The 27,779-nt window shown below is 33.8% G+C and overlaps 2 protein-coding genes and 1 long non-coding RNA gene across 7 annotated transcripts in view; 1 reads left to right on the top strand and 2 right to left on the bottom strand.

Moving 5' to 3' along the window:
* LOC111695947 (uncharacterized) overlaps positions 1 to 4,728 on the bottom strand; it is a 24,057-nt gene extending 19,329 nt beyond the window's left edge. Inside the window, exons 1-8 of the mRNA XM_023465426.1 lie at positions 4,615 to 4,728; positions 3,948 to 4,036; positions 3,456 to 3,573; positions 2,912 to 2,989; positions 1,821 to 1,899; positions 1,497 to 1,535; positions 851 to 1,009; positions 351 to 482 (exon numbers count right to left, since the gene is read on the bottom strand). Of these exons, the coding sequence (XP_023321194.1) occupies positions 351 to 482; positions 851 to 1,009; positions 1,497 to 1,535; positions 1,821 to 1,899; positions 2,912 to 2,989; positions 3,456 to 3,573; positions 3,948 to 4,036; positions 4,615 to 4,728 (808 nt within the window). The remainder of the gene's footprint in view (positions 1 to 350; positions 483 to 850; positions 1,010 to 1,496; positions 1,536 to 1,820; positions 1,900 to 2,911; positions 2,990 to 3,455; positions 3,574 to 3,947; positions 4,037 to 4,614) is intronic.
* A 3,662-nt stretch (positions 4,729 to 8,390) lies between these two features.
* LOC111695957 (polypeptide N-acetylgalactosaminyltransferase 5) lies at positions 8,391 to 24,543 on the top strand. 3 transcript variants are annotated; one of them, XR_002763970.1, is made up of 19 exons: positions 8,391 to 8,630; positions 9,018 to 9,062; positions 9,561 to 9,624; positions 9,904 to 10,027; positions 10,565 to 10,684; positions 13,018 to 13,115; positions 14,461 to 14,567; positions 15,696 to 15,766; positions 16,637 to 16,722; positions 17,725 to 17,832; positions 18,161 to 18,278; positions 19,762 to 19,823; positions 20,724 to 20,936; positions 21,467 to 21,580; positions 21,997 to 22,090; positions 22,662 to 22,750; positions 23,253 to 23,330; positions 23,497 to 24,013; positions 24,437 to 24,543. XR_002763970.1 is itself a non-coding variant. In XM_023465452.1 (18 exons), exons 1-18 carry the CDS (start codon positions 8,564 to 8,566, stop codon positions 23,600 to 23,602), a joined length of 1,764 nt encoding a protein of 587 aa, XP_023321220.1. In that variant the 5' UTR covers positions 8,391 to 8,563; the 3' UTR covers positions 23,603 to 24,543. The 3 variants fall into 3 exon arrangements, 1 of the variants encoding a protein (XP_023321220.1); XR_002763969.1 differs by having other exon boundaries at positions 23,497 to 24,033; XM_023465452.1 differs by having other exon boundaries at positions 23,497 to 24,543.
* Positions 24,544 to 26,072: 1,529 nt separating this feature from the next.
* Positions 26,073 to 27,257, bottom strand: LOC111695959 (uncharacterized). Of its 3 annotated transcripts, none has more exons than XR_002763972.1 (4): positions 27,089 to 27,257; positions 26,808 to 27,016; positions 26,522 to 26,744; positions 26,073 to 26,412 (listed from the first exon to the last, which is right to left on the bottom strand). It is a non-coding gene; the product is annotated as an uncharacterized LOC111695959 (long non-coding RNA). The 3 variants fall into 3 exon arrangements; XR_002763973.1 differs by lacking the exon at positions 27,089 to 27,257 and having other exon boundaries at positions 26,087 to 26,124; positions 26,341 to 26,412; positions 26,808 to 27,081; XR_002763971.1 differs by lacking the exon at positions 27,089 to 27,257 and having other exon boundaries at positions 26,808 to 27,081.
* Positions 27,258 to 27,779: the final 522 nt, after the last annotated feature.

Raw genomic sequence — 27,779 nt, 5'->3', positions numbered from 1 at the left:
TTCCTAGCTTTCGTTTGATATGCATTAAGCCATAGTTGAAATATTTTCTATTTGTGGAGGTCATTAGAGGTCATTAGAGGTCATTAGAGGTCATTAAAGTTCAATTTGATTTTATTATAGGAATTTCGAACCCTAATTAGGCGTGCATCCAAAAAATTGGAAGATTTGAACCAAAAATGAAGGCAGGGCCCCCCCCCCCTACATCAAATGTGCCAACTCCACCATCCCCTTTATGACTGTTTAAAATTATTTGCTGTAGTGATTAATATCAATCAATCAATCAATCAATCAATCAATCAACCAAGCGATCAATCAATCATTTTCATCTATCCATCTATCTATCTACTCACCGAAGAGGTTGTAAAGCCCCTGGAATAGATCTGGGTTTTCAAGACAATTATCCGCTACATCTCCGATACTTTCTTTATTTAAACTTGAAGGAATTACATTGGCTATTGACTCTCCCAACCCTCCCAGCAGACCTAAACAAATTCAAGTTAAAAATATTTTTACTCCAATTTAAAGAGTGGCATGCTCCGATTCACAATGGTGCACTGGATTGGACTCCAGGCCGCTATCTGCACGGTGGTCCATAGCCCCAAAGGCAGTCTGAGGGTTCCACTTTGGAGATAGGAAAAAATGTGACTTGAACATGCTATGCCACTATTTAAATACAGGATCACTTGAAGTTTTACGAAATAAAAGTAAAATAATCTTGAGTACCCTCAAGTTTCCACTTGATGTCAAATACTTAATATTCCACCTAAATATCTATAAAGGGTGGAAGGTGAAATTCTTCTAAATCTATACCTCTAACAGAGATCAATGAATCTATGAACCAGTTTCTAACCTTTAAGAAATTCATCATCTGAATCTTCTTTGGATTTCTGTCCTGCTGGTTTGGTTTGGTTTGGGTTTGGTTTGAATGGTTTGGTCTGCCTGGAGTCAGGTATACTTATCACAGGTATAGATACGCCAGGAGTAGAGGACGGGATCAAGGGCAGGGATTCTGAATTAGACAAGTTTTAAAGGAGAAGAGGACGGGATCAAGAGCAGGGATTTTAAATGGGACAAGTTTTAAAGGAGCAGAGGACGGGATCAAGGGCAGGGATTCTAAATAGGACAAGTTTTAAAGGAGTAGAGGACGGGATCAAGGGCAGGCGTTCTAAGTAGGACAAGTTTTAAAGGAGTAGAGGACGGAATCAAGGGCAGAGATTCTAAATAGGACAAGTTTTAAAGGAGTAGAGGACGGGATCAAGGGCAGAGATTCTAAATAGGACAAGTTTTAAAGGAGTAGAGGACGGGATCAAAGGCAAGGATTCTAAATAGGACAATTTTTAATAAAGTAGAGGGGAGATTTAGGGGGGGAGAGTACTTGTGATTCAGAAATAGTGTTTGCTTTAAAGGAGGGGGGGTGGGGGGCTAAAGAAATTGATATTTATTTTTGTAAAAATTAGGAATTATGAGTTATATCATTTATAAGCATTCGGCGTCACCTTTCTCAGCTGGTAAATCTGCTTCCTGAGGAAGAGTAACTGTAAATCAAGATTTTGAATTATTAATATATCTCAGTCAACATCAGATTTACCCATATTTTAACCAGACGCACATACAAACAAAAAACAGAAACCCAGCCATCAATCAATAAATCAATCTACTTAATAAACATGTCCAGCATCAAAAAATCGTTTAAAATCATAAATCAATCATTTCAGATCTGAATATGGACCCAACGTAGAACACCATATATATATTAAAAATAAAACATAACTAATAATCAATAAAAATCAATCATCAGCTATAATAAAATCAAAAGATTCCTTGTGAGGAGCTGGCTGGAGGAAGATGTATAACTATTTCTGCTGCCACCTCAGTCGATGGTTTGGTGGGGATAATCGTCTAAATATTAAATATTAATATTAATATTTTCTTTTTCCTACAAACAGAGTTTTCTCGTATATTCTTTCCAGGTTCAATAAAATAGATCTTAAGTCCATCTCAAAACTAAACTCTCGTCTCAACCTGAAATTTACTGAGGACTTTATATTTAACATGAAATCATAACTTTGGTGTGCAATAGCAGATAATCTCGGTATCCACTAAAATATTAAGAAATAGTGCTAGATATCTCAATTTTAGCTGTCCATGCAGTATACAGCCATGAAAGCATGCGAATCCGGATCCTGGATTCGCACTGAAAAAAATTGATCCGGATCCAGGTCATTTCATTAAAATTTACTGACTTTTTTTTCGCTTATTTTTATCCTAAAACTTATAAACCATTTAGAATTGAGGAAATTTTTATAATCTTTTTTTCTTCAAAAGTTCAGATATGGGTTTTTGGTTGATATTTTACCCCTTGGATCCTCATATTTTTGCGGATCCGGATCCAGGAAGCCGATATCCTGCGGATCCAACAGATCCGGATCTTAGCACTGCAAGAAAGAATATTCAAAACTAATTAATTTGAATAAGATGGGGATTACCGCTTGCCTCCGGAATTTAGAACAAAAAGTTTTAATCTCTGAAGATCAAAACCTTTGCTATGAACTTGGACTGTTTGATTTTGATGAAAATCCTTATTCCCCCCCCCCCCTCAAATATTTCGTTACTCTTTGTGCTCTAAAGCTTTTAAAAATGTTTCTTATTTTACAGGGGTACCCAAAAAGGATCTGACTTCAGAGACGACTGTACGGAACTTATACTGCATGTTTCTTTATATTCATGATTCCCTGCAACTGTAAACTTTCTATCTTAGACATATCATTAAATAAACCATTAAAAGACTATATTTCAGATCCTTCCCTTATCTTATATTCAAGACAGAAGACTCAATTAAATCTTGGAATCGTCATATTTTAAGAGTTTCAGGTCGTCTTCACAATCTCATACTTTGTGGGTTACCCTATACCTTGTACATAGTTTTTAATTGTTTCTTTCGTTCTTTCTTCCTCAGTTTCTCCTGTTCCTCTGCACCCTTCTCTAACTCCTGCAAGAGATATATATGAGATAAGTGTTTAAAGGGACTGTTAAGGTAATTTCAAGTGACCCTCCATGCAAAGATAGCAGTAGTACCCTTGAAACCTTTATTTGATCAATAACGTTGAAGATGAAGATTTCAATATAATGACATTCTGAATCTGGCCTGCAACACTGTAAATGTAAATATTTCATTTCCTTTCATAAAAATCACAAATCAGTAATCACTAACCTGGAAACAACTAATTTTCTCGTTTTATATAGTTTTTTTCTTTGTTTTCTTTTGACTTTTCAACATTTTTAAATATTGATTTTGATAGTTATTATATCGTTAGATTGAAGCGGGTCCACCCAGACCAAAATGTATCTCAAAAAAAATGTGGAACTAACTCATTTTTTATTCTGTGAGGTTTGGAGCATCATTAATAATTTTAAACGAACAGTTAATTGTCCGATAAATATAAAATATTTTTTACCTTTCGCTTCATGTTATTAATCGTTGTTCTAAGTATTTTAACCGGAGGTTCAAACTTCATACTGTCATATTCTATCTTGTCGAATTCTATAGATATCTTCTTAACCTCACTTACGAGACTAAATATAATAATATGAATAAAAGGTTTTAAGAAAATTGTGTTTTTGATCCAAATACCAAAGTAATTAAATATTTAGAAACCAAAGTAATGAATTTTAAAACCGCGCTGTGGGAAAAATGTTCACAAGTTAATGGTTTCAAACTCTTAAAACGTAAGGAATTTGAACAAATAAGTAAAATTTTCCTTAAAGAGGTTTATATAAATTTGGATATTGCTTCATTTGAGTAATAGAAACGATTAAAAGCAGTGTACAAAATTCATAATAGCTCAAAAAGACAAGAAGTCTAAGAGGAGCAGAATTAAAAGGCGAGGGTGTACATCATTTACTTCAAACAATAAACTTAAACGGTGGCTTTTTATTAGGTTCCTAACCTTACGTACTCCTTTAAGACGTCCATGAGGGTTCTGTCGTTGACTAAACAGTATTCCTTCTGCTCCTCAGAATCCATATCCTTCATATCCTGAATACACAAATATACAGAAGGTTTATCTTATATTGAACACAATCTACAACCCTTTCCTTAAAAATATTCTTTTTCCCTCCCCAAGGGAAGATAAATGAAATATTAGCAGTTATGTATATTTTCAAATTTTACCCCCTCCGCCATACTTGTAGAAATTCTGGAGGGAAAAAATGAAAACTTGAACTTCAAATGCAAGTTTTTTTTCCCTTTTTCAACTTTGTACCCAAACTTTATCTAATTTCCCAAATTCAGCAAGATTTTTTTAACTTCGAGGAAAAACATGATTTTTAAAAGGGGAATTATTTATCAAGAATATATACACCCCTGAATTTTGCCAGTTGATGTCTAATATTACATTTTGCAGCTTATAAAATAATTAATTAATTTTCCAAATAGAAATCCCGCGAATATCTAACTTGACAAACAAGAGACACTAGACAACACCATACATTAGAAACATTGGGCACTAAACTTTGGACACACATAAAACTAGACTCTAGGAAACAGAGACAAGAAGCTTAATTTGACGTAGTTAACATTAGCGTGGGTTCTATTAATAAATAGCAATATTTCACCTGAGGAATATCTTTAGATTCAGCAAGAAACGCGCTTGTCGTGCGCGCCAGCTGTTCCTCCAGGGTGTAGGAGAGAACAAGGCGCGCTACCTCCCCCCGCAAAAACGGGGGCATTCTTCTGAAAAAAAAAACATTTTAATTTCATAAAAATATTCAGATTGATAGTTGAGGTTGGTATTATGATAATAATATGCTGCACAAGCTGTGAAAAAATATTGATACACTGAAGAGTAGACTCAAAAAACTTTAACCCCCCCTCATCCTTTTTTACATACATCTCATCTTTAATAAATGGATAAAGTTGGTCATGTGGCCGCAGCGCCCGGCACCCTATCCTGTCCTAGCCGCAGCGCTCGGCCCGGAAAGTGTTTTAACCTAACCAAACCCTAAACATTTCATACTAGCCTTATAGGGCGCTTCGCGCCCATCTTCTAAATTAATTGTGAACATGTTCTCTTTGTGTAAATGGTAAAACAAAAAAAATAGTTCGCGGATTTTCACAAAAACTTTCGTGGATTTTCAAAATTTTCAAAATTTAATAAAGATCGAATTTTGATGGAGAAAAATATCTGAATTTTGATCATTCATAAACCTTCCCTGGGGCTCCGTGAGGTCCCAGGGAAGGTCAGCCGTTTTGACGTTTATTGGGTACAAACAAACAAACAAACAAACAAACAGACAGACAGACAGACAAGCCAAATTTATAAATATATATATATATATATATATATTTATATACTAATTTGCTGACAATTGTTAAAATTGAAGGTCTGTCCTGGCCGCAGCGCTCGGTCCCTTACCTGTCCTGGCTGCAGCTCTCGGCCCAGAAATTGTCCTGTACTAACCTAACTATGAAATAATACAAAGTTAATATGTTTTTGTTGAAAATAGTTGATATCTAGGTCATATACAAAATTGATAGAAGGGGGCCCGGGGGTGGGTCCAAAAATCGTTCTCTAGGATTAAAGGGTCGGTTCTGTCCTGGAGAACTTATCAATTTTGTACATGACATCTTATTTTCCAGTTTTTCAGTCAAATTATTATTTATTATTTTAAGGTTAGGGTAGGACAATTTCCGGGCCGAGCGTTGCGGCTGGGAGGCCGGGCGCTACGGCCACATGACCAATGCTATCCTTGTGATTCACCAGATGTCGGCTTCAGATGTTTTTGAAAACACTGGATTGTGGGGCGTACGGGAATGGAACCCAGAAACACCAGTCTGGACACCAATTCAGTTACTGGCTGTGAAAAAGTGTGCTTAACTTCAGTGAGCTAACTAGAACTGGTGTCACACATTTCCCACCCCACCCTACAAAATTTTGCTAACCTCAAGCGACTGACAAATCTCTCATCATAAAAAAACGTTCTCCATATTTCTTTAAAATTGTGTTAATTTCCTTTCGATTACATCCATTAAATGCCTTTTTTTGATTTACTAAACCAGCTCATCATTCAGATAAAATCCAAACAATTGTATGTAACAATAAATTAGCGTGGACTATGAGCATGGAATCTAAATTTTATGAGGGGGGTCCAAAAATCGTATACTAGGAAATTACCGAGTTCCTTTCCAACATGAAATAATAATACATATTTATATCCCATCAGGGAGTTTAAATTTCTGGGTCAAGCGCTGCGGCTGAAAGAGGCTAGGAGACCAGGCTCTACGGCTATACAACATACTATTTGTAGAATCAATCAGATTAAAACTATTTTTCTGTATTATGTTGATTCGCCCGGGATTCTGCGAAAATGCCGCACAGGATTTTATTACAACTGAAGACGATTTAAAAGACGACTTTTGTAACTGACCAGGATGAACGAAAAAAATTCGAAATTTTGGTGGGGTGGTGGGGTAGGTTGGAAATTGGATAAGCAGTGATAAGTACTCTCTAAAATTCAGGGGCGTATTCAGGAATTTTTCCATGGGGAGCTCAATATTTTGTTTTTCCAGGGGGGGGGGGGACACCCGTTGAGGCCTGAAAACCCCTTAAAATCCATAGATTTCACAGTCTAAACTCCAGGGCCTCCAGGTCCTAATATGTACAGGGTGTCCCACGAAACATGACAGTTGGTGAATAGTTTAGAATGTCTTTTTCCATTATTTGCTCAGTTGTTTGATACCAAAAAGCAATAAATATATTATATGGGAGCTATTAAAATTGATTTCAAAGTAAAATATAATCAAGCAAAAGATTTGTTTAACTAAAAATGACTACGTTTATTTGTCATGTTTCGTGGGACACCCTGTAGTAAAATTTTAACAATTTTGCTTTAATAATTCCACGATCGTTTTAGTCTTTATATAAAAGCAATGTCAAACACGCGTATTTTAATATGCATGCAATTTACAGGGTGTCCCACATCAAATTAGACCGCGTCAATGGGTCTAAATTACGATTTGAAGGACAAATCAGAAAATTTAAGAAAAATGAATCCTTTTGAAAAATTTAAAGGCTTATAGAAATTATTTTTTGCAGAAAACGCTAGATTTTTCGAGTATTATGTGCGTATTTAGGTGTTAAAGATTGGAGATAATCTAATATGATATGGGACGCGATCTGTATATCAGAGAAAAACTTTTTAAATGATCAATTAAATCAATAAAGTACAGGGTGTCCCACATCAAACCGTAACATGGGTCTAAAATACGATTTTTGGGACATGATCGGAAAATTTAAGAAGAATCATAAGAAGAATAGTTAAATTTTGAAGATAGACGAGTGATGTAATTTACGGTTTTAATCACAAAAAAACGTCTTACATAAGAATGTACTAAATGGTTTTTTAAGAAATCTTATGTCAATATGTCCACGACGACATTATCAAAATTGATTATATAACTTATAAAACCGTCAGCTTGTGGCAAGTGACAATGAAAGTTTTTATTTCACTTTCGATAGTTTACCAGATGGGATATAAACGAAGATTGTCCCTTATAGATCTCAAATTATCATCTTCTAAACTCTCCCTTTTCCCGCAGATTGCAAGTATTTGTCGAGGGAGGGGGGGCCATGCGGCCATGAACCCCGCAATATCCTGTTCGAACCCAGGTAGTTCGCAGAACCCTGTTCGAACCCCGCAGAAGCCTGCTCCAACCCCGCGAAAGCCTGTTCGAACCCCGCGAAAGACTGCTCTTGTTTAAAATTTTTTTTTTAAATTGCAAAGATCTAATAAACACTAAATAAAATTTAAAAAATCTCGACGTCCGGGAGCAGAAGATAAAAATCGTTTTATAGGAAATTACCTCGAGATTTTTTTGAAATTATTTCCACCTAAATTCATCAAGTTAGAGCAAAAAATGTTTTTGCATTTCAATGCTAAGGAATGACATGCACCCAGAGAACCTATGCACCCTTTTTCGTGTGCCACCTTACAACGTGTTTGCCGGTTATTAGAATTTATGAAAGTATTGATGAACCCATTTAACAATCATGTTAAATGAAACAGCTAGCTTCAGTAATTTAGGTTTATATGATGTAACTTAAAGATTTTCATTAAACAACATGGGATTGTTTAGCGGCTAGGACAGGTTAGTGTGCCTAGTGCTGCGGCGAGGACAAGCTAGTGGGCCGGGTGCTGCGGTCACGTGTCATACTTTAACTATGTGCAAAATATACGAGCTCTATGGGAGGGGTCCAAAAATCATTCTCTAGGAAATTACCCTTCTTTTAACGCTAGTGAATAAAATACAATTAATTGCATGTCAAAAATATAAACATGAGAGTAGGAGGGCAGATATAGGCTGCGATATTAATGTTAATAATTTCAGAAAAATGTATAAATAGGTTAAATCTGACAAGTTATAGGTCTTATTCTGACCTGAACCAAGACCTATTCTTGTCTTTTTCTTATTCTTGTTCAAGAACAGATTTCTGAGAATTCAAGAACCATTAAAAGTTGTTGACCTTGAACCCTTGAGTCTGCAAGAAGATCTGTAGACCTCATCATGATTCGTTGTAGAAGGCACACATGCAAGATTATAATTGCAACATCTCTCATCTGGGGTCTGCTAGGGATACATAGATTCCAAATTGTGGTTTCGAAAGCTTTCATCGCAATGATTTAAGTAACCTTCACTCCACTAATACACGTGCGCTAAACAATTGTGTGGTAGTCCGGATGGATTGCAGGGCGCAGGCAGGGACACCCTATAAGATATTGGTATATCAGAACCTATCCATTTTGTTCTCTGGAACACCTTTAAATGGTTAGAACGATATACAATTTGCCTTTTCAAATAGAAGTAGAACAATTGGCATTATTTTTCTTATTTGAGGAGGGGAAGGAGTGCGTCATATTTAAAAATGTCCGAGCCAAGGTCGTTCTCCTCCGAGCCCCCTTATTTGTTAACTATACTCTACAATATACATTCCAACATTGAACTATGTTTGGTTGCATAGATATGATATTTCTGATGACATATTCAGACTGCAGCAGTGGCGTAGGAAAGATTTAAACAAAAAAATTATGATTCTTAACAGGTTTTTTTTTGTGTTATCCCCCCGGGCCCCACCCCCACCTCTGGAGAACTTCTCTACAGCAGGGCCATCATTTTGGAAATAAAAATATTTTTGTGGATTTTTTGTGACTTTCTCTTAAATAAAAAGAATCCTCAGCCAATAGTCAAACAATCTTTTTCATTCGAAACACGAAATTAACATTGACCATGATGGCTCAGAATATTTTTCTACATTTTTCTAGCGATTAATTTTTTTCACCAGAATTTATTCTCTGGGTAATATAAATTCTTTTTTTGAGGGAAATAAAAGAATTTTTAAGTATTTAAAAAGAATGAAAAAGCTTGTCTTATGAAGTCCAACTTTTAATTATTTCCCTTCCAAATCATCAATAATCATGGGGGGGGGGTTTAATTCTAAAAAAATATACACCCCCCCCCTTGAATAAACCTCGTTGATGAAAAAAAAGTTTAATTCTAATCTCAGGGTTTGGATGTTCTAATGAACAAACAGGGAAAAAAGGAGCAATAAGTTTTGCAAAGCAAATAAGGAATATAACATGATATTTAATAAAATAAAAAATAAATAAAAAATTATTATAAATATTCAACCGATCATTCTAACTTTCTCCGACCATACAGCGTTGAATCCCCCCCCCCCAAAAAAAAAAGAAAATTTAACATTTTAAAAATTGACAAATTTTCAATATTTCGTTTTTTGTATTGTTTGAATTTCTCGCGGCAAAATGTAAACATTTGTATCAAGGTCCGAACATGAAATATTGAAAAATATATATTTTTAAATTATTTTACATGTTATATTTGAGTAGTGAAGTCGAGGACTTGAATGAAAGTTATCCCCGAGGGAAATTAAGAACCTGGGCAAAACCTCCAACTGTTCTCAAGAATAGAGGAATGCCTGGGGAAATGGGTAAACCTGTTCAAATACCCAAGGTGAGAAAAAAAAATTTTTAAAAAGATAAATGTTTACATACAGAGGTACCCACAAAGAATGAGACAGTAAAGAAGACCTGAAACTCTTTAAAATGACAATTCCAAGGTTGAATTACGTATTCTGCTTTTATTATAGTCTTTTTATGGCCTTTTTATGATTGAGTAAAAAAAAAAATCGCAATTTTATATTTAACAATTGTTTAACTTCAGTGTATGTGTATTGTTGATACAGCTGTAAAATAGAAATAAAGTTTGGACAATGGACTAAGGTTTATGATATTTGTTTCAATTTATTATCATTATAGCCATTTGGAAAATTTATTTTCTTGGGAAATCATCGTTACAGTAGGAAATGCCCCAATTTCTTCTTCCAGCTTCGAAAATCCTTTACCTTGCTTTTTAAAATATATTACTTTCAAAACTTTATGTCCTGTTGTTCCAGTGTAAAAAGGCAAAATTCATGAAAAAATCCATGATTTTTAGCAAAATCTTTAATCTGGTCTTGAGGCTTGAAACCTTTAATGATTCTCTATTCAGGATAAAGAAGAAGAGAAGAGAGAAAAGTTTAAAATAAATCAGTTTAATCTGCTCGCCAGTGAGATGATCTCATTAAATAGATCTCTTCAAGATGTCAGATTATCTCAATGCAAATCTAAGGTAATTCAAATTTCATCTTCATGACTCAAACACTATTGATTGATTGATTGGTTGGTTGGTTGTTTGATTGATTAATCAATTGATTTGTTGATTGATTAATCAATTGATTTGTTGATTGATTAATCAATTGATTAATTAATTAATTGATCAATCAATTGATTAATTGAATATTTGATCAATCAATTGATTAATTGATTAATTGATAATTAAGTTGATTGAATGAATTGATTGATTCATTGATTCATTGATTTTATTATTCAGTTGATTTAATGAATTAATTGATTCATTGATTCATTGTTTCATTGATTCATTGATTTAATTATTCAGTTGATTTAATGAATTGATTCATTCATTCATTCATTAATTCATCGCTATTTAAGTCGGCCCAATCTTGACTTAGAATCTTAAATCTAAGATAAGAACATTTCCGGGGGTCTCCCGAATTCATCAATCAAAGCTTGAGGCAAATCGGTCCAGGGGTTCCTAAGTTATGATCGGACAAACAAACAGACAAACAGATATTACAACTTTATATATAAAGATACTTGACAATAGCAAATTTGTTAGAATTACAAACATTTATCATAGGTTAACTATACTACAATTTTTGTTTCTTCGCAATTATTATATTTTAAATAAAGGCTATTTAAGAATACTTGAAACTTTGAGACATTGGTTTTATTACTAGGTAGTAGGCGTAGGCCTGCGGATTTCTAATTTCATTATAATTTTACATAAGGGAATAGGAATAAAGGGTAAGGAAATGGCGCTGGTCTGGCATGAGAAAGCCAGTCGCACTGCTTTGCAGACGGGTTCGGTATTACACGCGCACACTCTTTTGGTACAGACACACAACATGACTACAGTCAACGAAGTTGCAGAACACTGTCGTCAATGATAATTAAGCTTAAAAAACGAGTAGCTTATTTTAAACTTTAATCAAGTTATATTCTTTGCTAAAAAATTTGGCTTATAGTGATGACTTAAATATGTAAATAGTGTATTACATGTATATTAAACTTTATAAGTGAACAATTAACAATTAGCAAATGTACTCTCCTAGACTGTACAAATATCGAGATTCGTATGTACTGTCAGAGCTACAGTACTCGCCTTCGGTTCGGTATTACTTACACACACTCTTTTGGTACGGACACGCATACATGACGTTTCCGTTATACATGTGAATTCCTTATTAATAATTTTTTAAGAAATTGTAAACGTAATTTTAAGAAAAATTTTATTTAAAGAGCGGTATTTATAATATTCAATTCCTGTTTACTTTATAAACTTATTACACCTTTAACATTTAAATTTGATTTTTCTTTAATTTGAATAATTTATAAAAACATTTATTAATACGTTTTTTATTTAACTGTTAATGGTTTAAACAAGATATGAAATTCAATATGCATGGAAATAATCATTTAAAAGCTAAGACAATCTTTTAACTTCAAAATTTTTATCATAGAATAATACACATAATTTAAAGGGACTGTGACTCCAAGTGACTTAGAGTGTCATGTCCGATTCACAACGGTACCCATGAAAGCTTTTCCTCATGAATTAGATATCGATGTTCAACTCTTCAGAAATGCATTATTTTCAGTCTCTAAAAAATCCACTTGCGTATTTGACCAAATTGTCAGTATTTAACACTTCAAGCTAGAAAAGCGACGATTTTGTCAATTTTAGATAAAGGCGTAATCGGACGCTCTCTCATTTAAATTACGCTATCAATAAATAATTAATAAAAAAACTAGCCACGTTCAATTTCCTTTTTACATTTTCTTTGAAAATTTAGTTTTTCATGATTTATTTGGCTGAGAGATTAGCAGCTGAGGCCGCTGCTGCAAACACGTAATTTTGCATTTGTCAGCTGTAATCCAGTCGCTGCAAGATAATATCGTTAAAAGAAGACAGAGCTGAAAACTATAGAATGGGATATCCTTCATCTTGATCTGTTAATTAATCTGGAGATTAATAACAAGAGGAGAACAAGCAATATTTAATCTGGAGATTAAGAAAAGGAGGAGATCAAGCATTAATCCCGATATCCACCATTCTAAAGTTTTCAGCTCAGTTTAAAGTGTAGTATATTTTACTATGATGATTTAAACTAGTGTAAATGTTATGAATAAATGATCATTTATACCTAGCGCCACTCATCTGGGTTCAAGGCACGTTAATAGTTTAATTGTGATAAAAAATAAAAATTCAAGATGTTCACTTCAGATCAAATAAAGACATTGCGGGATTTCTAATTGATTTTAATATCTAGTTTCTATTATTTATCAATGAATGATTTGTTGATTGTTGCTCGTTTATTTTAGGTTTATGCAAGTTTATTACCGACAACATCAGTTGTGATAGTTTTCCACAATGAGGCGTGGACCACCCTTCTCAGAACAATTCATTCAATTATAAACAGGTATATTATCTCCCCCCCCCTGCTGGAAAACAATATTCAGTTCCCCCCATGCAATAAAGCGAATAAAACCCGTTAAAAAAATTGACCCTTGATACCTTAATTTTGGGGCACAAAATGATTTTCATTATTGGTAAAGATTTTTCATGAAAAATATACACCACTGATATTGTTAAACTAAAATTTTCAATATCTTAAAAAATGAATTAACCCATTCACAAGACCCAGTTTACAGTATCCGGATTTATAATGATACCCTTTCATACATTACCGGCTTTCTAGGTGTTAAGTGATGTAAATATTGTCCATTAATATCACTGAAAGAGAAAACACTTCCTCGCAGTATACATTCTGCAGTATGGTTTTTTTGCATCTTTGCATCGTATTTCCAATTTTCTTTGGTTGATGTAAGGATTTATTATGCTAAAGGTTATAGTTTTCTTCTAGATTTAATAAAAGCAGGGAGCTATATTGAGTTGCTGGCTTTTTTTGTTCATATTTAATATATAATGGATTCTGCCCGACCCACTGGTAGCATCTTCCCATCGTAAGTATGGGAGCCGGGGGGTGCCGGAGCTCATGGGAGTTAGCCCCGATGGCGGTCTGGGCTCTCCAAAATGGGGGGGGGTCTTCAGATCCTCTCTTATCTTATCTTCTTATTTTATCTTAATGGATACATAGTAACGAATAGTTCATTGAGAATAGAAAACCCTAAATTCCAGAAATTACTGTATTAAAACAATAAAATACTAATATACTTTATTCTCTGGAACGTTCTTGGTCTAGTCAAATATATTTTAAAATAATTTTTCGCATAGTTGTTTGCTAATAAAGAGTTCAATCTCGAGGTGCAAGTAGATGTGGTTTTAAATTTGAGCTTTTTATGGAATGCATTTTATTTTTTAACAATCTTGATTTAATAATTTACGACTAACAAATAGCGTATCTAATTCTTCAAGAGAACTAATATATTCTGTTTCTAGATATCCTAGAGAACTAATGTATTCTATATCTAGGTCTCCTAGCGAACCAATATATTCTGTAACTAGGTCTCCTAGCGAACTAATGTATTCTGTATCTAGATCTCCTAGCGAACTAATGTATTCTATATCTAGGTCTCCTAGCGAACTAATGTATTCTATATCTAGGTCTCCTAGCGAACTAATGTATTCTGTATCTAGGTCTCCTAGCGAACTAATGTATTCTATATCTAGGTCTCCTAGCGAACTAATGTATTCTGTATCTAGGTCTCCAAGAGAACTAGTGGAAGAAATTATCCTAGTAGATGATGCTTCCGAGCACACACATCTAGGAGAGGATCTGGAGTACTAATGTATTCTATATCTAGGTCTCCAAGAGAACTAGTGGAAGAAATTATCCTAGTGGATGATGCTTCCGAGCACACACATCTAGGAGAGGATCTGGAGAACTATGTGAAAACTTTATCTGTTCCAGGTTGAAATAGAATGAAAGAGATGTGTTTTAAAAATTTCACTTCTCACGAAAAAATGTACTTAAATTGATGTATTTTTGAGTGATCTGAATGTACTTCTGACTGATATTGAATTTTCTTCTGGTTCATGTACTTTTGACTTGATTGAGTGTACTTTTAGTTCATTTAGTTTTAACTGATATTAAATATACTTCTAGCTCATGTACTTAAGTCTCCTTCTAGTTCATGTCCTTTTGACTGTCTTGAATGTTCTTATGGTTCATGTACTTTTGACTATTATTGAGTGTACTTCTAGTTTATTTACTGCGGACTGATAGTAAGTGTACTTCTTGTTCATGTACTGCGGACTGATACTAAATGTACTTCTAGTTCATGTACTGCGGACTAATAGAAAATGCACTTCTAGTTCATGCACTGCGGACTAATAGTAAATGTACTTCTAGTTCATGTACTGCGGACTAATAGTAAATGTACTTATAGTTCATTTACTACAGACTAATAGTAAAAGTACTTCTAGTTCATGTACTGCGGACTAATAGTAAATGTACTTCTAGTTCATGTACTGCGGACTAATAGTAAATGTACTTCTAGTTCATGTACTGCGGACTAATAGTAAATGTACTTCTAGGTCATGTACTGCGGACTAATATTAAAAGAAATTCTAGTTCATGTACTGCGAACTAATATTAAATGTACTTCTAGTTCATGCACTGCGGACTAATACTAAATATACTTCTAGTTCATTTACTGCGGACTAATAGTAAATGTACTTCTAGTTCATTTACTGTGGACTAATACTAAATGTACTTCTAGTTCATGTACTATGGACTAATAGTAAATGTACTGCGGACTAATAGTAAATTTACTTCTAGTTCATGCACTGCGGACTAATAGTAAATGTACTTCTAGTTCATGTACTGCAGACTAATAGTAAAAGTACTTCTAGTTCATGTACTGCGGACTAATAGTAAATGTACTTCTAGTTCATGTACTGCGGACTATAGTAAATGTACTTCTAGTTTATGTACTGCGGACTAATAGTAAATGTACTTCTAGTTCATGTACTGCGGACTATAAGTAAATGTACTGCTAGATCATGTACTGCGGACTAATATTAAATGTACTTCTAGTTCATGTACTGCGGACTGGTACTAGATCTGGCCTGATTCGTGCTCGTCTACTCGGAGCTAAGAATGTCAAGGAAACTATCTTTAAATTGTTATTTCATTTTTAGTGCTGGTCTATCCACTTGGTTCTACAAGTTGGGGGGAGAGGGGAAGAGGGTTAGATCTTTTAACATGTAATCTTTACCATTATAAGCTTCCCTATATTTTCTTTAAAAAATGTAATAATTTTTTACCTAAAATATTTTAAACGTATTTTTGCTCAAATAAGACTTTTGGGAATCATAAAGAAATCTCTTGGGGTAAAAAATAACTGACGGAAGTTAATCACAATAAACAAGTAGTATTTCCTATTTTTTTCCCCCTTGGTCCTGGTTTATTGTTTTTTGGGGGGAAAATATAATTCCCTAAGATATTGTCTTAAGTTTTAGTTTGTTTTCCCAATATTCTAAAATAATTATTAAACTTGAAAAAATGTGCGGATATCAAATATCCTTGAACTGGTGGTGTCTGGTTTCCAACTCAAGAAAAAAACATTAAAATATAATCCTGGAACATGATAAATTAATCATCAAGCTCCCCGTCCCCCCTCCTTACACAGCCAAGGACCGAATTTACTTAATTGGAGAGGTCGCTGAACTTCCTACCGCCGGTTCAAATCCCGAATCGATGATTCAAATTCTCATGATTTTTTAATGGTGATTCGGTGATTCAGGAAATGAACCGCGGTGTTAGATAGTTCAGCGACCTAACTCAAATTTATTGAATTCGGTTCCAAGTTATAGTTTAAGCAGCTCAAGTGAGTGTTTTGAGATCAAAACTTCTTTTCTCTTTTTGTTTGATAATATTCGACTTGGACCCGGATTCTGGATCCAGGAAGAAAAAAATGTTGCGGATCTAATGAATCCGGAAATTCAAAGCAGGAGTTAAAGCTAAGTTGACACCAGGGATCTGTGATTACCTTCCTGGACGCCCATTGTGAATGTACCGAGGGCTGGTTAGAACCCCTTCTAGCTGAAATTGCTAAGAACAGGTTGGTCAAAATATGAATAAAATGTAAAAAATCCAGGGGTGTATGTATATTTTCTCGAGAAATCACCCCCACCCCTTTTTTAAAATCTTATTTCGTCGGAAGTTATGTAAACTTTATTTTAAGTTATAAAAATAATATTTTAAGGAGGGAAAGAAATTTTTGGGGGCAAAGTATCAAAAAGAATGAAAAAAAACTTGTCTTTTGATTTTCAGTTTTTTCACTAATTCCACAAGAATCAACCCGCCCTTCTAAAAAATAAACACCCCTGAAGAAAAAAATCAAAACCAATTAGTTAAAAAGATTGATTAACTAAGATGAAAAAAAACTTTTCTCTTAATTGATATTTGAAAAAATAAGTTTTACAAGAAATTAATTAAAAATAGTTAATCTTAAGTTTTGATTCAAATAGAAAATTTAATTTATTTTTTCCGAGAATTAGGAATGAAAAAAAACTTGATTGACATAAAAAACATTAGTCTTTGACTCATTCTCAAACTTTTAAAACAAATTTTGAAATTTAGAAATTAAGAAATAGGAACTAAATGGTTACTTTAATTATTCTTTGATCAATTAATACTGTGGAGACAGAAAAGAAATAAAGAAATTGATCGATGAAATTGAAGTGAAGACGATAGTTAATGATTCCTCAGTAAAAGTGGAATTAATTCGGAGGATAAAGATATGAATTGAATGTAAAATACATAAAAAGTTTAACAAGGTTTTATAGCATTAAAACTCAATTTCCGTCTTCATGGAAGTGTTCATACTTATTACTACGAACCATGTCCTTACTTCATAAATTTTATGTCGATTGATTGGTTAGTTAGTCGGCTGGCCGAAAGATTTATTGATAGGTCGATCGGTCGAATGGTTGGTTGTTTGATTAATTAGTCGGCTGGCCGAATGATTGATTATAAGGTCGATCGGTCGAATGGTTGGTTGATTGATTGATAAATTGGTTGATTGATTGGTTCGTCGGTTGATTGATTGATGATTGATTAGGAAAGCTGTCGTGTGTCCTGTGATTGATGTTATCTCAGATGAAAGTTTTGAGTATATAACTGCCAGTGATATGACCTGGGGCGGGTTCAACTGGAAACTCAACTTCAGGTAAATTTCATGACTTAAAGGGACAATAAGCATAATTTCCACTGACACACCATGCAAAGATGGCAAAGTCGGATTTAGTCAGAATCTCAAAAGTGTTAATTTTGATAATTTCTCCATTTTTCTTACTTAAGATTTCAACCAACCTGAAACCTCATAAGTAAGAGATAGGCCAGTAATTTTTTTCAGAGAAACCAGCATGAAAATAAAAACATGGATATACTTTTAAGGGTACCGTTGTAGATCGGCATTGCCATCTTTGCACGGAGGGTGGCTTGAAACTACGGTAACAGTCTCTTTAATTTGATTTTGATTTGATATTATTATCTAGATGGTATCGAGTACCCCAGAGAGAGATGGATAGAAGGAACGGGGATAGATCAGAACCTCTTCATACACCAGCTATGGCAGGAGGGCTCTTCAGTATAGACAGAGACTACTTTTATGAGGTAAATTTAGTGGATTACGGAACATCCCCCCCCCCTACCCCCCCATTAAAAAAATTTTGTATTTTGATAATGTTTCATTTCTGAAATTAAAAAAAACTTGATTATTTTGTTTAGTGTTCAGAAATATGTTGAATTGTTCAGAAATATGTTGAATTGTTCAGAAATATGATGAATTGTTCAGAAATATGATGAATTGTTCAGAAATATGTTGAATTGTTGAGAAACATGTTGAATTGTTGAGAAACATGTTGAATTAAAAAAAATTTAAAAAAAGGTATCAATATTTTTTCAAATAATGGGTTTTTAAGGGGGGGGGAACAATGTTGCCAAAGGGGGGAACCCCCAAAAAAATTTGCGCGCTTGCGCACAATATGCCCCACCTAAACAAAAGACCTCGTACGCCCCTGATGTTGAATTGTTCAGAAACATGTTGAATTATTCAGAAATATGTTGAATTGTTCAAAATCATGTTGAATTGTTCAGAAATATGCTGAATTGTTCAGAAATAGGTTGCATTGTTCAGAAATATGTTGAATTGTTTAGAAACATGTATAAGATTATAAAAAAAAAATATTTTTCAGAAATATGTAAATACTTTTGTACCAAAACCTCCCAGTACAGTTACTTTTGTTATGGGGGTATGTGAGAAACTTGAGATAGGTCTGATCAGAATCATTGATCAATGGTTTTATCTTCCGAATATCTAAAGAGTGAACAATCCCTTTAAAAAGGAATATTAAACTGTTAAAGCTATAATTTTAATTTTGAAATAACTCTTTTTATTAATACTTAAAAGTGTGACAATTATTAAAGATGTTTAAAAGAAATATAGTTAAAATTAAATATCTATCAATTCTTCTCTTAATTAGCTGGTAATCGAAAAGAAACATATGTTTTATTACAATTTAATCTATTTTTTGATTATAATAATGAAGAGAAAATTAGTTTAGTGAATTATTACAAGACATACCTTTTTTATTTTTGGACCGTGCAACTTAGTTTATACAACATGGAAATATATATTGGAAAATAACTCTTAAGGATTCCCAGGCCGCCACACCTTCCAGGGTGGAATCTCCCTTTCCCCAGGCGCGGTTTATGATATTTTCCAGAGGGGGTAGGGGGTAATAATTGAAGCGCCTCGATTTTTCCCCACTTGGCAAAAAATTTTCTTCCCCCTGGAAATTCTTTAATGTAATTTGGTCACTTTTTTGTAAAACCAGGTGGAAAGTTGAAAGTGTGTTAGCAAGATTTTTATTTTTAGAAAAAATCGTCATTTTGAATAAAAAATCAAAATTAAAAGGCTAAAAGGTATCTGCTCTCTCTTCTTGCTCTCCTAATTTTTCCAGGGGGGGGGGTCGTCTCCCCAGTTTTCCAGGGAGGATTACGTCTCCCCAACTTTCCAGGGGGTGACATCCCCCCATAAGCCGCTTTTAGAACCCCGTCCCCAGGACCACATCTTCTAAAACCTAATGTTTTGTAGGTTGGATCATATGATGAAGGAATGGATATCTGGGGAGGAGAAAATCTAGAAATGTCCTTCAGGTAAATTTTTTATTTGGTTTTAAAAGAAAATATATGTTTACAGACCCGAGCTTTTATCTAAAAGATGTCACCGACACAATCATGATAGCGTTTATCCACCTTTACAAAAACTCTTGGCTTCCAAAAATAGCGATTTCAGTTTAAAATCGGAGATATTTGAAATCTGCCAAAGGGAAGAAAGGGATTTCCGATTAGTTTTAACCCGCCATAGGGAAGAAAACCAACTAAGCGACTGACTGACTGACTGACTGACTGACTGACTGACTGACTGACTGACTGACTGACTGACTGACTGACTGACTGACTGACTGACTGACTGGTTAAGTTAATGCAACAGCTAAAGAAAAATTTAATTGAAATCGAATAGATATGAAATACAACTGTTATTATAAAATGTCATATAAAGACAGTTAAAATTTTATGTTAAATAAAAAATTCCCAACTTTTATGTTTTTATATTCTCAAATTTTAATTTAAAAATATATCAATTTGTCCATCCAGAATTATAAACATTAAACAATCTCTGTAGATTTGTGAAAACAATTAACTTTAAGCGCACTGCAGCTTATTTACAATTGAGTCTGGTCGAAATGTTAAAATGCAGTACACTGAAGTCTTAACATTTGTTTTAATTCACTAACTTAATATGCGTTTTCTGTTCATCTAAAATTTTGGATTTTATGATAAAAAAAAAGAAAATGAGATTAACGTCATTCCTTCTTGGTTTTAATAGTAGCTAACTCTAAACAGTTGTCGTCATTTACTCACTTACTAATTTTAAGTAGGTAAGTGAGTAAAATTAGATAGTTAGTTGTGGAGATTGAGATTAAAAGCGTTGTAGATAAGCGCTATATAACATCACTCAAAAGTTTTGACCTTTGATAACACTTTTTCCTACAGGGTGTGGCAGTGTGGAGGCACTCTAGAGATCATCCCCTGCTCCCATGTTGGTCACGTGTTCAGAGATAAATCCCCCTACACCTTCCCAGGCGGAGTAGCTAAAATAGTTAACAAGAACGCCGCCAGGGTCGCTGAGGTCTGGATGGACGAGTGGCGGGATTTCTATTATTCCATGAATCCAGGAGCTAGAAATGTAGAGATCGGAGATCTTAGGTCAGTTTTTTTACTAATAAAACTGTCTTTGAGCTTTTCTTGAATTTTGAGGGATTCTTTATCTAATGTGCCATTGGTCTATACACAGTACACACCCCATTATTCTGAAAAATGACAACTTCCTGCGACTCTATCAAGCTTGTCCTTCCTTACCTGGATTAGTATAATCACTTGAGGTTGTACTTATTGATGAAGAGAGAGGGGGGGGTGGCCAGAAGAACTACGATAAAAGGGAGGAATTTATCACTATTTCGTAATTATAATATACTAGCTTAGGAACTTAGCGTTGCTCATAGTTACTCATAGTTACTCCACCGTTTACCCGCGCTTAAATTACGATTTATTTTAGATATTTTTTTCCTGTAAAAGTCAACCCCTCGACTTAAAATCTTAAAACCAAGTTAAGAACATTACCGTGGTTCTCTCGAGTTCTCCAATCAAAATTTGAAGCAACTCGGTCCAGGGTTATGAGTTATGATCCGACAGACAAACAGAGATTACTTTTTTATATAAATAGATTCTTGTTCTAGTCCACGTAAACAGCTGAGAGAAGAGTTGAAATGTAAATCATTCCGATGGTATCTGGAGAATATATACCCGGAGTCCCAGATGCCTTTGGACTACTTCTTCCTAGGAGAAATAAGGTAACTTATGATCTTCTTATACAGGAGGATGTGGTTTTATTTTTTTTCTACAGAGAATTTCTTGAAAAATATTCTAAAGCTAAAATTCATAATTTTTAAATCAAATCAATTTGAGAAGAGATGAGCAGACATGAAATTTTAGAATATGATAGAAACATCTCAGAATTTTTGTTGGGCTTCTTAAAAGTCAAAAAAAAAAGGCCATATGACCAAATTCAATGAATTTGAGCTTCGTCGTTGAACTGCCTACTGCCGATTCAAGAATAAAGATCCACTAGGATCTGAATATATAATTGTAATATTTAAACTGGCTGTAGGTAGATCAGTGACCGCTTCAATTAATTAAACTCGGTCCCTGGTTGTGTAAAAACGAAACCATGACCAAAAGAAGATCTATAACACAACTTACCTGATAGGAATGATGCTACACATAATTGCCTGGATACTATGGGACGAAAGAGTGGTGAGGAATTAGGTCTATCCTATTGTCACGGACTGGGAGGAAACCAGGTAATATTATTTACAAATACTTTACAGGGAAGGTAAGGTAAGGGAAATTTATTTTACCATCGAAGACCAATTTTGTCTACAAAACATCCAGAGCGTTAGGAAAAATTGGTTGAGGTAACCCGTGGAAAAGCAAAAATTTGCATTTCCCACAATCGTCTTCAAGATGAAAATGGGCCTTTATCACAAAAACTTTATTTTACTAAAATTTTCCAATCTTGAAATTGAAGAATCAAAACATGAGGATAGTCTTCTACAAAGTTTCGAATGACTATCGGATTTTTTCTCATTTTAATTTAAGTGATTAAACTGCATTTTTGTTGGTTGCTTGAATACTGTTTGCTTGGTTACTTGTTGCTTGCTTGATTGATCGGTTGATTTATTTATTAATTGATTGACTGATTTATTGATTGATCGGTTGATTTATTTATTACTTGATTGACTGATTTATTGATTGATCGGTTGATTTATTTATTACTTGATTGACTGTCTTATTGATTGATCGGTTGATTTATTTATTACTTGATTGACTGATTTATTGGTTGAATGATTGATTGATCGGTTGATTTCTTAGGTGTTTGCTTATACTAAACGCCAGCAAGTAATGTCTGATGACAACTGCCTTGATGCCGCTACACAGGACGGGCCGGTCAAACTTGTCAGGTATGGAATTATATCAATACTTAGGATCCAGATCCAAAATTTTTATCCCTAAAAAATGAAACACAAATTGCCAGTGTCGACGAAAGTATGAAATATTTCGGAAATATTCTAAGTGAAAGCCACTTCAAATTAAAAGTATATATTGATATCTTACATGTTTTTATTCAGAAAAGAACTTCTTAAATTATACATTTTGTATGTAATTAAATACATACTTGGCATGAAATCAAAACTAGAGGAGCTACGAGGTCACAAAGTGGGTTTAGTGTGAAGAAATTACTGAAACGTTTATGACCAGGTTTAGAGTGGGATGAGTTTAGTACGTTTTACAATTAACCTTGGATTAAAATTTGTAGAAAAGTAATTTTAGATAGATTTTCTTAAATGAGCCCAAGGCCCACTGAAAAACATCTGTTTCACGTTATTTGAACCAAAAATAAACGAGAAAAAAAATTGTTTTTATTTTATTGTTTACTATTTTTATAGTTTTACCATTTTTTAGATGCCACGGAATGGGCGGGAACCAGGCCTGGGTTTACAATAAAATGGATAAAACATTGAGACATGTCAACACTGCCAGGTATATTTTTATTTTCACTAACACTTTATAAAAAGGCTTTATATTTAGATCCATTAGGGAAATCCATTTAAATAATTTAAAAGCTAAGTCCTCCATTATATTTTTGTTACAACACAGAGAAATTCACTTTTGGCGTTATTTGATCCTATTTATATATATTGTTAAGATGTTTATCCAATATGGCGGATCCTTCCACGCCGAAACTAGCGCAATGCACCGGTGATTCATCACAACAATGGCTAATGGCGGACAAGTTTAAGTGGCAGGCCTAAACAAAATGTCAACTTTAGTTAACAACGCATTCTAATTAACCTACAATGCAGGCGGCTCTACAAGGTTTTCAATGCTGTGAATGATTCCAACATTTCAATGTAAAAGTTATGAGAAATGCGTACAGAAAAATACTTCATACGCATTTTTAATCCTACAAAGGAGAGATTACACTTTGCACAAGGAAATCCCGTTAGTTGCAAAAATCCGCAACTGAACTCGTCCCAGTGCAAGGAAAAGTTTGTAAACATGGACGCTTGGATAGCATTACTGAACTAAAGGAAAGTTTTTCCAGTCAACCTTTTGAGATTTGAGATGGATAATAAGAATTTAAGAGGCGATGTTACAACAAATACAACTAGAAACTGTGATTCACAAATGATCTGTATTTAATTACAGCTTAGTAAAAATAAGTCTGTTCGTGTCACAATAAGTAAATTATAATCTTTACATTAGTTTTCAGTGAGGAAGGGGGGGGGGTAATTTACAATATTTTTACCATCAAGATCGTTTTAAGTTTGACTTTTCTTATTGTTAATGCTTTAATGAACGAAAAATCACGATAGAAACAAATAAAACTAAGAAAAAGAACATTTTTAGACGGGAAATAATAATAAATAATGTAAATAATAAATAATCTTAGTAATCTTATTGTTTATTGGGGCCACATTTTCTTATTTCTTGCCCAAGTACACTAAACTTAAATTTATAGACTTAGACTAGTAAAGTGTTGGTTCAGTACAACTTATACTAGAAGTTTTTTGAACATGAATTTTCATCTTTAAATATTATTGTACTTAAAATTATTTTTATACTTATTGTTCTGTTTGTTATAGTAATCCTTGAAAGTTATCAACCAATATTTCCCCTCCCCGCCGTGATATTAAACCCTGAGTAGTTTTGCAATTGGCTTTCAATTGATCTGTAGTATTCTTCAACACGAGTATGTTTTTACTAATCACCCCTCCCCTCTTCTGCAAATGTTTGCAAATCCGGGGAAGGGGGTGAAAGTTTCAATTTTACCGATGGAAAATTAATTTTTTTCTATTGATAGTAGACCTTAGAAGAGGAGAAAAGGGTTTGTTTACAGGAGTCGGCACTTATATCAATATAATGAAGACTACTTTTAAAATTAAGTTTTTATTGTTAAGCTTTTTTCGTTATACAAGTTTACAAGAAACCAAAGATAAGCTGTTATTTGGTAGCTTTACTTGGTTTCCATGATTATGAGTTCCTTGCTCTTAAATAGCTTGTTAGAAATCAAAATTGAAATCTAAAGTCGTCTTCATTGTTTTGATAATACGACGACGACTGTGACGTATTAGGACAGTTCAGAAACTAGTTAAATTGTAAACAATGAGACGAATCCTAAACAAGGTTAAGGAGGCCTAAGTTACCACTGTTAACAAAATAATTATTATGAACAATATAAGTAGTTCTATAGCTGACCTTTTACGTCATAGTATCATCCTTGATAATTCTTACTACAATTCTGGGGGAGGAAGACAGAGGCGTACACAGGGGGGCTATGTGGGCTCAGTCTCTCAGATCAGTAAAATCTTATGGTTTCCAGACGGTTTCTAGTGACGAGCTACTCCCTGGACAAATTCCCCTGTACGCCCCTGGAGGGAGGGGGAGGGGTTATTTTTTTTATAAAAATATATCCGTGTTGTTTTAAATTCATTTCATTTGTTTTATTTGTACCACTGTTCTTACTAAACAAGAAGATCTAGTTGCTTTTTAGAATTGTTTATTTTGTGCCAAAGAATTTTGGTGTCAATTTTATTCTTTTTATTATTGTTTTGCATTTCCATTCGTGGATTTTTGTTTAGTTACGCATTTCGAATTTTAGCATTCTATTCCTATAAAAATTGTATTTTTGGCAAACTTGCCAATTATACACATATAATATGCTCGCCGATATGAATAATTAATATTACTAATTTTTGCTTATTTAAAATTAAAATTGAATTATATTTATTCCGATCAATTAGTTTAAATTAAATTGTGATTTTTGCATTTTTCTTGTGATTTTATCAGTTCTAGGTTACACCACATACTTATAAAGAGTGAAATTTTGTAAAAATATTGAAATAAAATTTTAAAATTTTACTTTATTTGAAACGAGAATATTTTAATAATTAATTTATTTATTGTCAGAGATTTTTTTTACTTAAATTCAGCGCTTGATTGCAAGTAGGCATGGCAAAAAGGGAATGGGTCAGTTTGACTAATTTGAAAACATTTGGAAATCATGTAATCATTTTTTGAGGAATCTGAAAAAAACTTTGCATGGACATCATTTGTGTTTCTTTTAAAATAAAACAAAATGTGGGGGGAAAACTTTGTGCCCATTTTGGGAATTTTAGCACTTTCCCTTGAAACAATACCTAGATCCACAGGAATTGTTCAGCTATTAACATGATGGGGCAACATCAATTCTCCATTGCGCACCTCTTTAATACACATGAGTCTCTTATATTCTGTATTTCTGGTACAGCGATACAGAGCTAGGACCCGTGAACTGAAAAACAATACATCAGTCACGGGTTGCATAAAATAATAAATTAGTATTAGAATGATTTAAATGAATAAAATTAGCCAAGTTTACATTAAAATTTGCTCCAGGTGTGCTAAGTGTGAATAAGTTGTAACAACAATTAGGTATTAAGATAACACTTACAATGTGCTAAATGTGAATAAATTGCGACAAATTTATATGAATTAAGGTAACACTTACAAAGTTGATTAGGCCGGAGAATTTAATAGCTCTAGAGTTGGATGATCGTTACCAGCTGTCTCTTATACATAACTAGAAATAATAAGGAGAGTTTATATAAAGGCTTATCATGTGTTAGAGGAGATAGTCACACTTTCGTCTTTAATTGTTCACAAAGATCACACGAAACTTGATTATATACCTTTATCTGCTCGAAAGCAGCAGTCCCGGTTTAGAGAAACACAGATGCTTCCGACGGGACTTCTCCGAGAGGAGGTACGGATACTTCTCCGAGAGGAGGAACGGATACTGCTCCTAGAGGAGGAACGGATACTTCTCCGAGAGGAGGTACGGATAGATGATGATTGGATCCGAATAAGGTTGAGTTAAACATCAGATCTCAATCTTGAGGACAGTGATGAGATCTAAATAAGATTAAGTTAGACATTAGATCTCATCTTGAGAGCAGCTTCATAAATAATCTTCACCTTTATCTGCTTAATAGCAGCAGTCCTGGTTTAGAGAAGCAAGGAAGACGCTTCCGACAGGACTTCTCCATGTAGGAGGTGAAGACGATGGTGCCCAGCAGGGAGACACTCTGCAGGCGGTTTGAATCTGCTCTATCAGACTCTCTTTAGATTGAAGAGATCATCCTCGTCCAGGAGTACGGCGTGGGTAGATCAGAGGAGGACTTGGTCTACGAGACAAAGGAGTAATTAGTCTCGGATAAGCTTCAAAAGTTCAGAATTCTCTAGGAATGTATTTTCACCTGTTAATTCATTAGTTCATAGTTCAGGACAGGCGATGAAATACAAGAACGATCTGGATTTACTTTATATAACATCCATAAGTTTAATGAGCTTAAATTCAAAAAAGGTTATAGGCAGTGTTACATTTACATTTAAATAAGATGTTTTATAAACCTAGTATTGCACAACCTGGAGTACAAAGGCAGTTATTCCAGCCCATTATGGTCTGAAATATATAGACCATTAAATATATTTTTTAGTTATAGGTTCTATTTAAAGTGTAAATCTAGACGTTGTAAAAAAGCTTTTTAGGCTTGAGAATATAAAACTTTTAGGCCAGAACGATACATTTAAAGTAAAATTTAATTAAATTCAAATAAAATCTCAGATAAAGCTCGATTAAATATTTATATACGTATATACAGGAGGAACAAGTATAGAATTAGATGAGTAGATCTTCATGTGCTTCTTTAGATCACGATTTCTGGATTCAACCTGAACATCAAGATTTAAGAAAAGATCCGTAGATCTTACAAACTTTCCCAATTTTTTAAGCTTTTTCACAAAAAAGTCTGATTCAAATACCAGCTAGGTGTTTGAAACACCTGTAGTCAAGAATCTCATTACTAACATCCGAACGAAGTTAAAGGTTTTCAAATCACTTTCCCCTATTTTCCAAAAAAAAAAAACATGGAATAGATTGTGGGAAAA

This window comes from Eurytemora carolleeae, unplaced genomic scaffold (assembly GCF_000591075.1).
Source record: "Eurytemora carolleeae unplaced genomic scaffold, Eaff_2.0 scaffold96, whole genome shotgun sequence".
Taxonomy (NCBI): Eukaryota; Metazoa; Arthropoda; class Copepoda; order Calanoida; family Temoridae; genus Eurytemora; species Eurytemora carolleeae.
Note: the sequence above shows the minus strand (reverse complement) of the source record. Positions and strands in the feature narration are given on the sequence as shown.

Excerpts from the sequence above, each read along its gene's own strand:
- LOC111695957 (XM_023465452.1), top strand. The coding sequence starts at position 8,564 with ATGATTCGTTGTAGAAGGCACACATGCAAGATTATAATTGCAACATCT. Across the intron at positions 9,625-9,903 it reads AGTTTTGCAAAGCAAATAAG|TGAAGTCGAGGACTTGAATG; the intron begins GAATATAACATG and ends ATATTTGAGTAG. Across the intron at positions 19,824-20,723 it reads AATCTAGAAATGTCCTTCAG|GGTGTGGCAGTGTGGAGGCA; the intron begins GTAAATTTTTTA and ends TTTTTCCTACAG.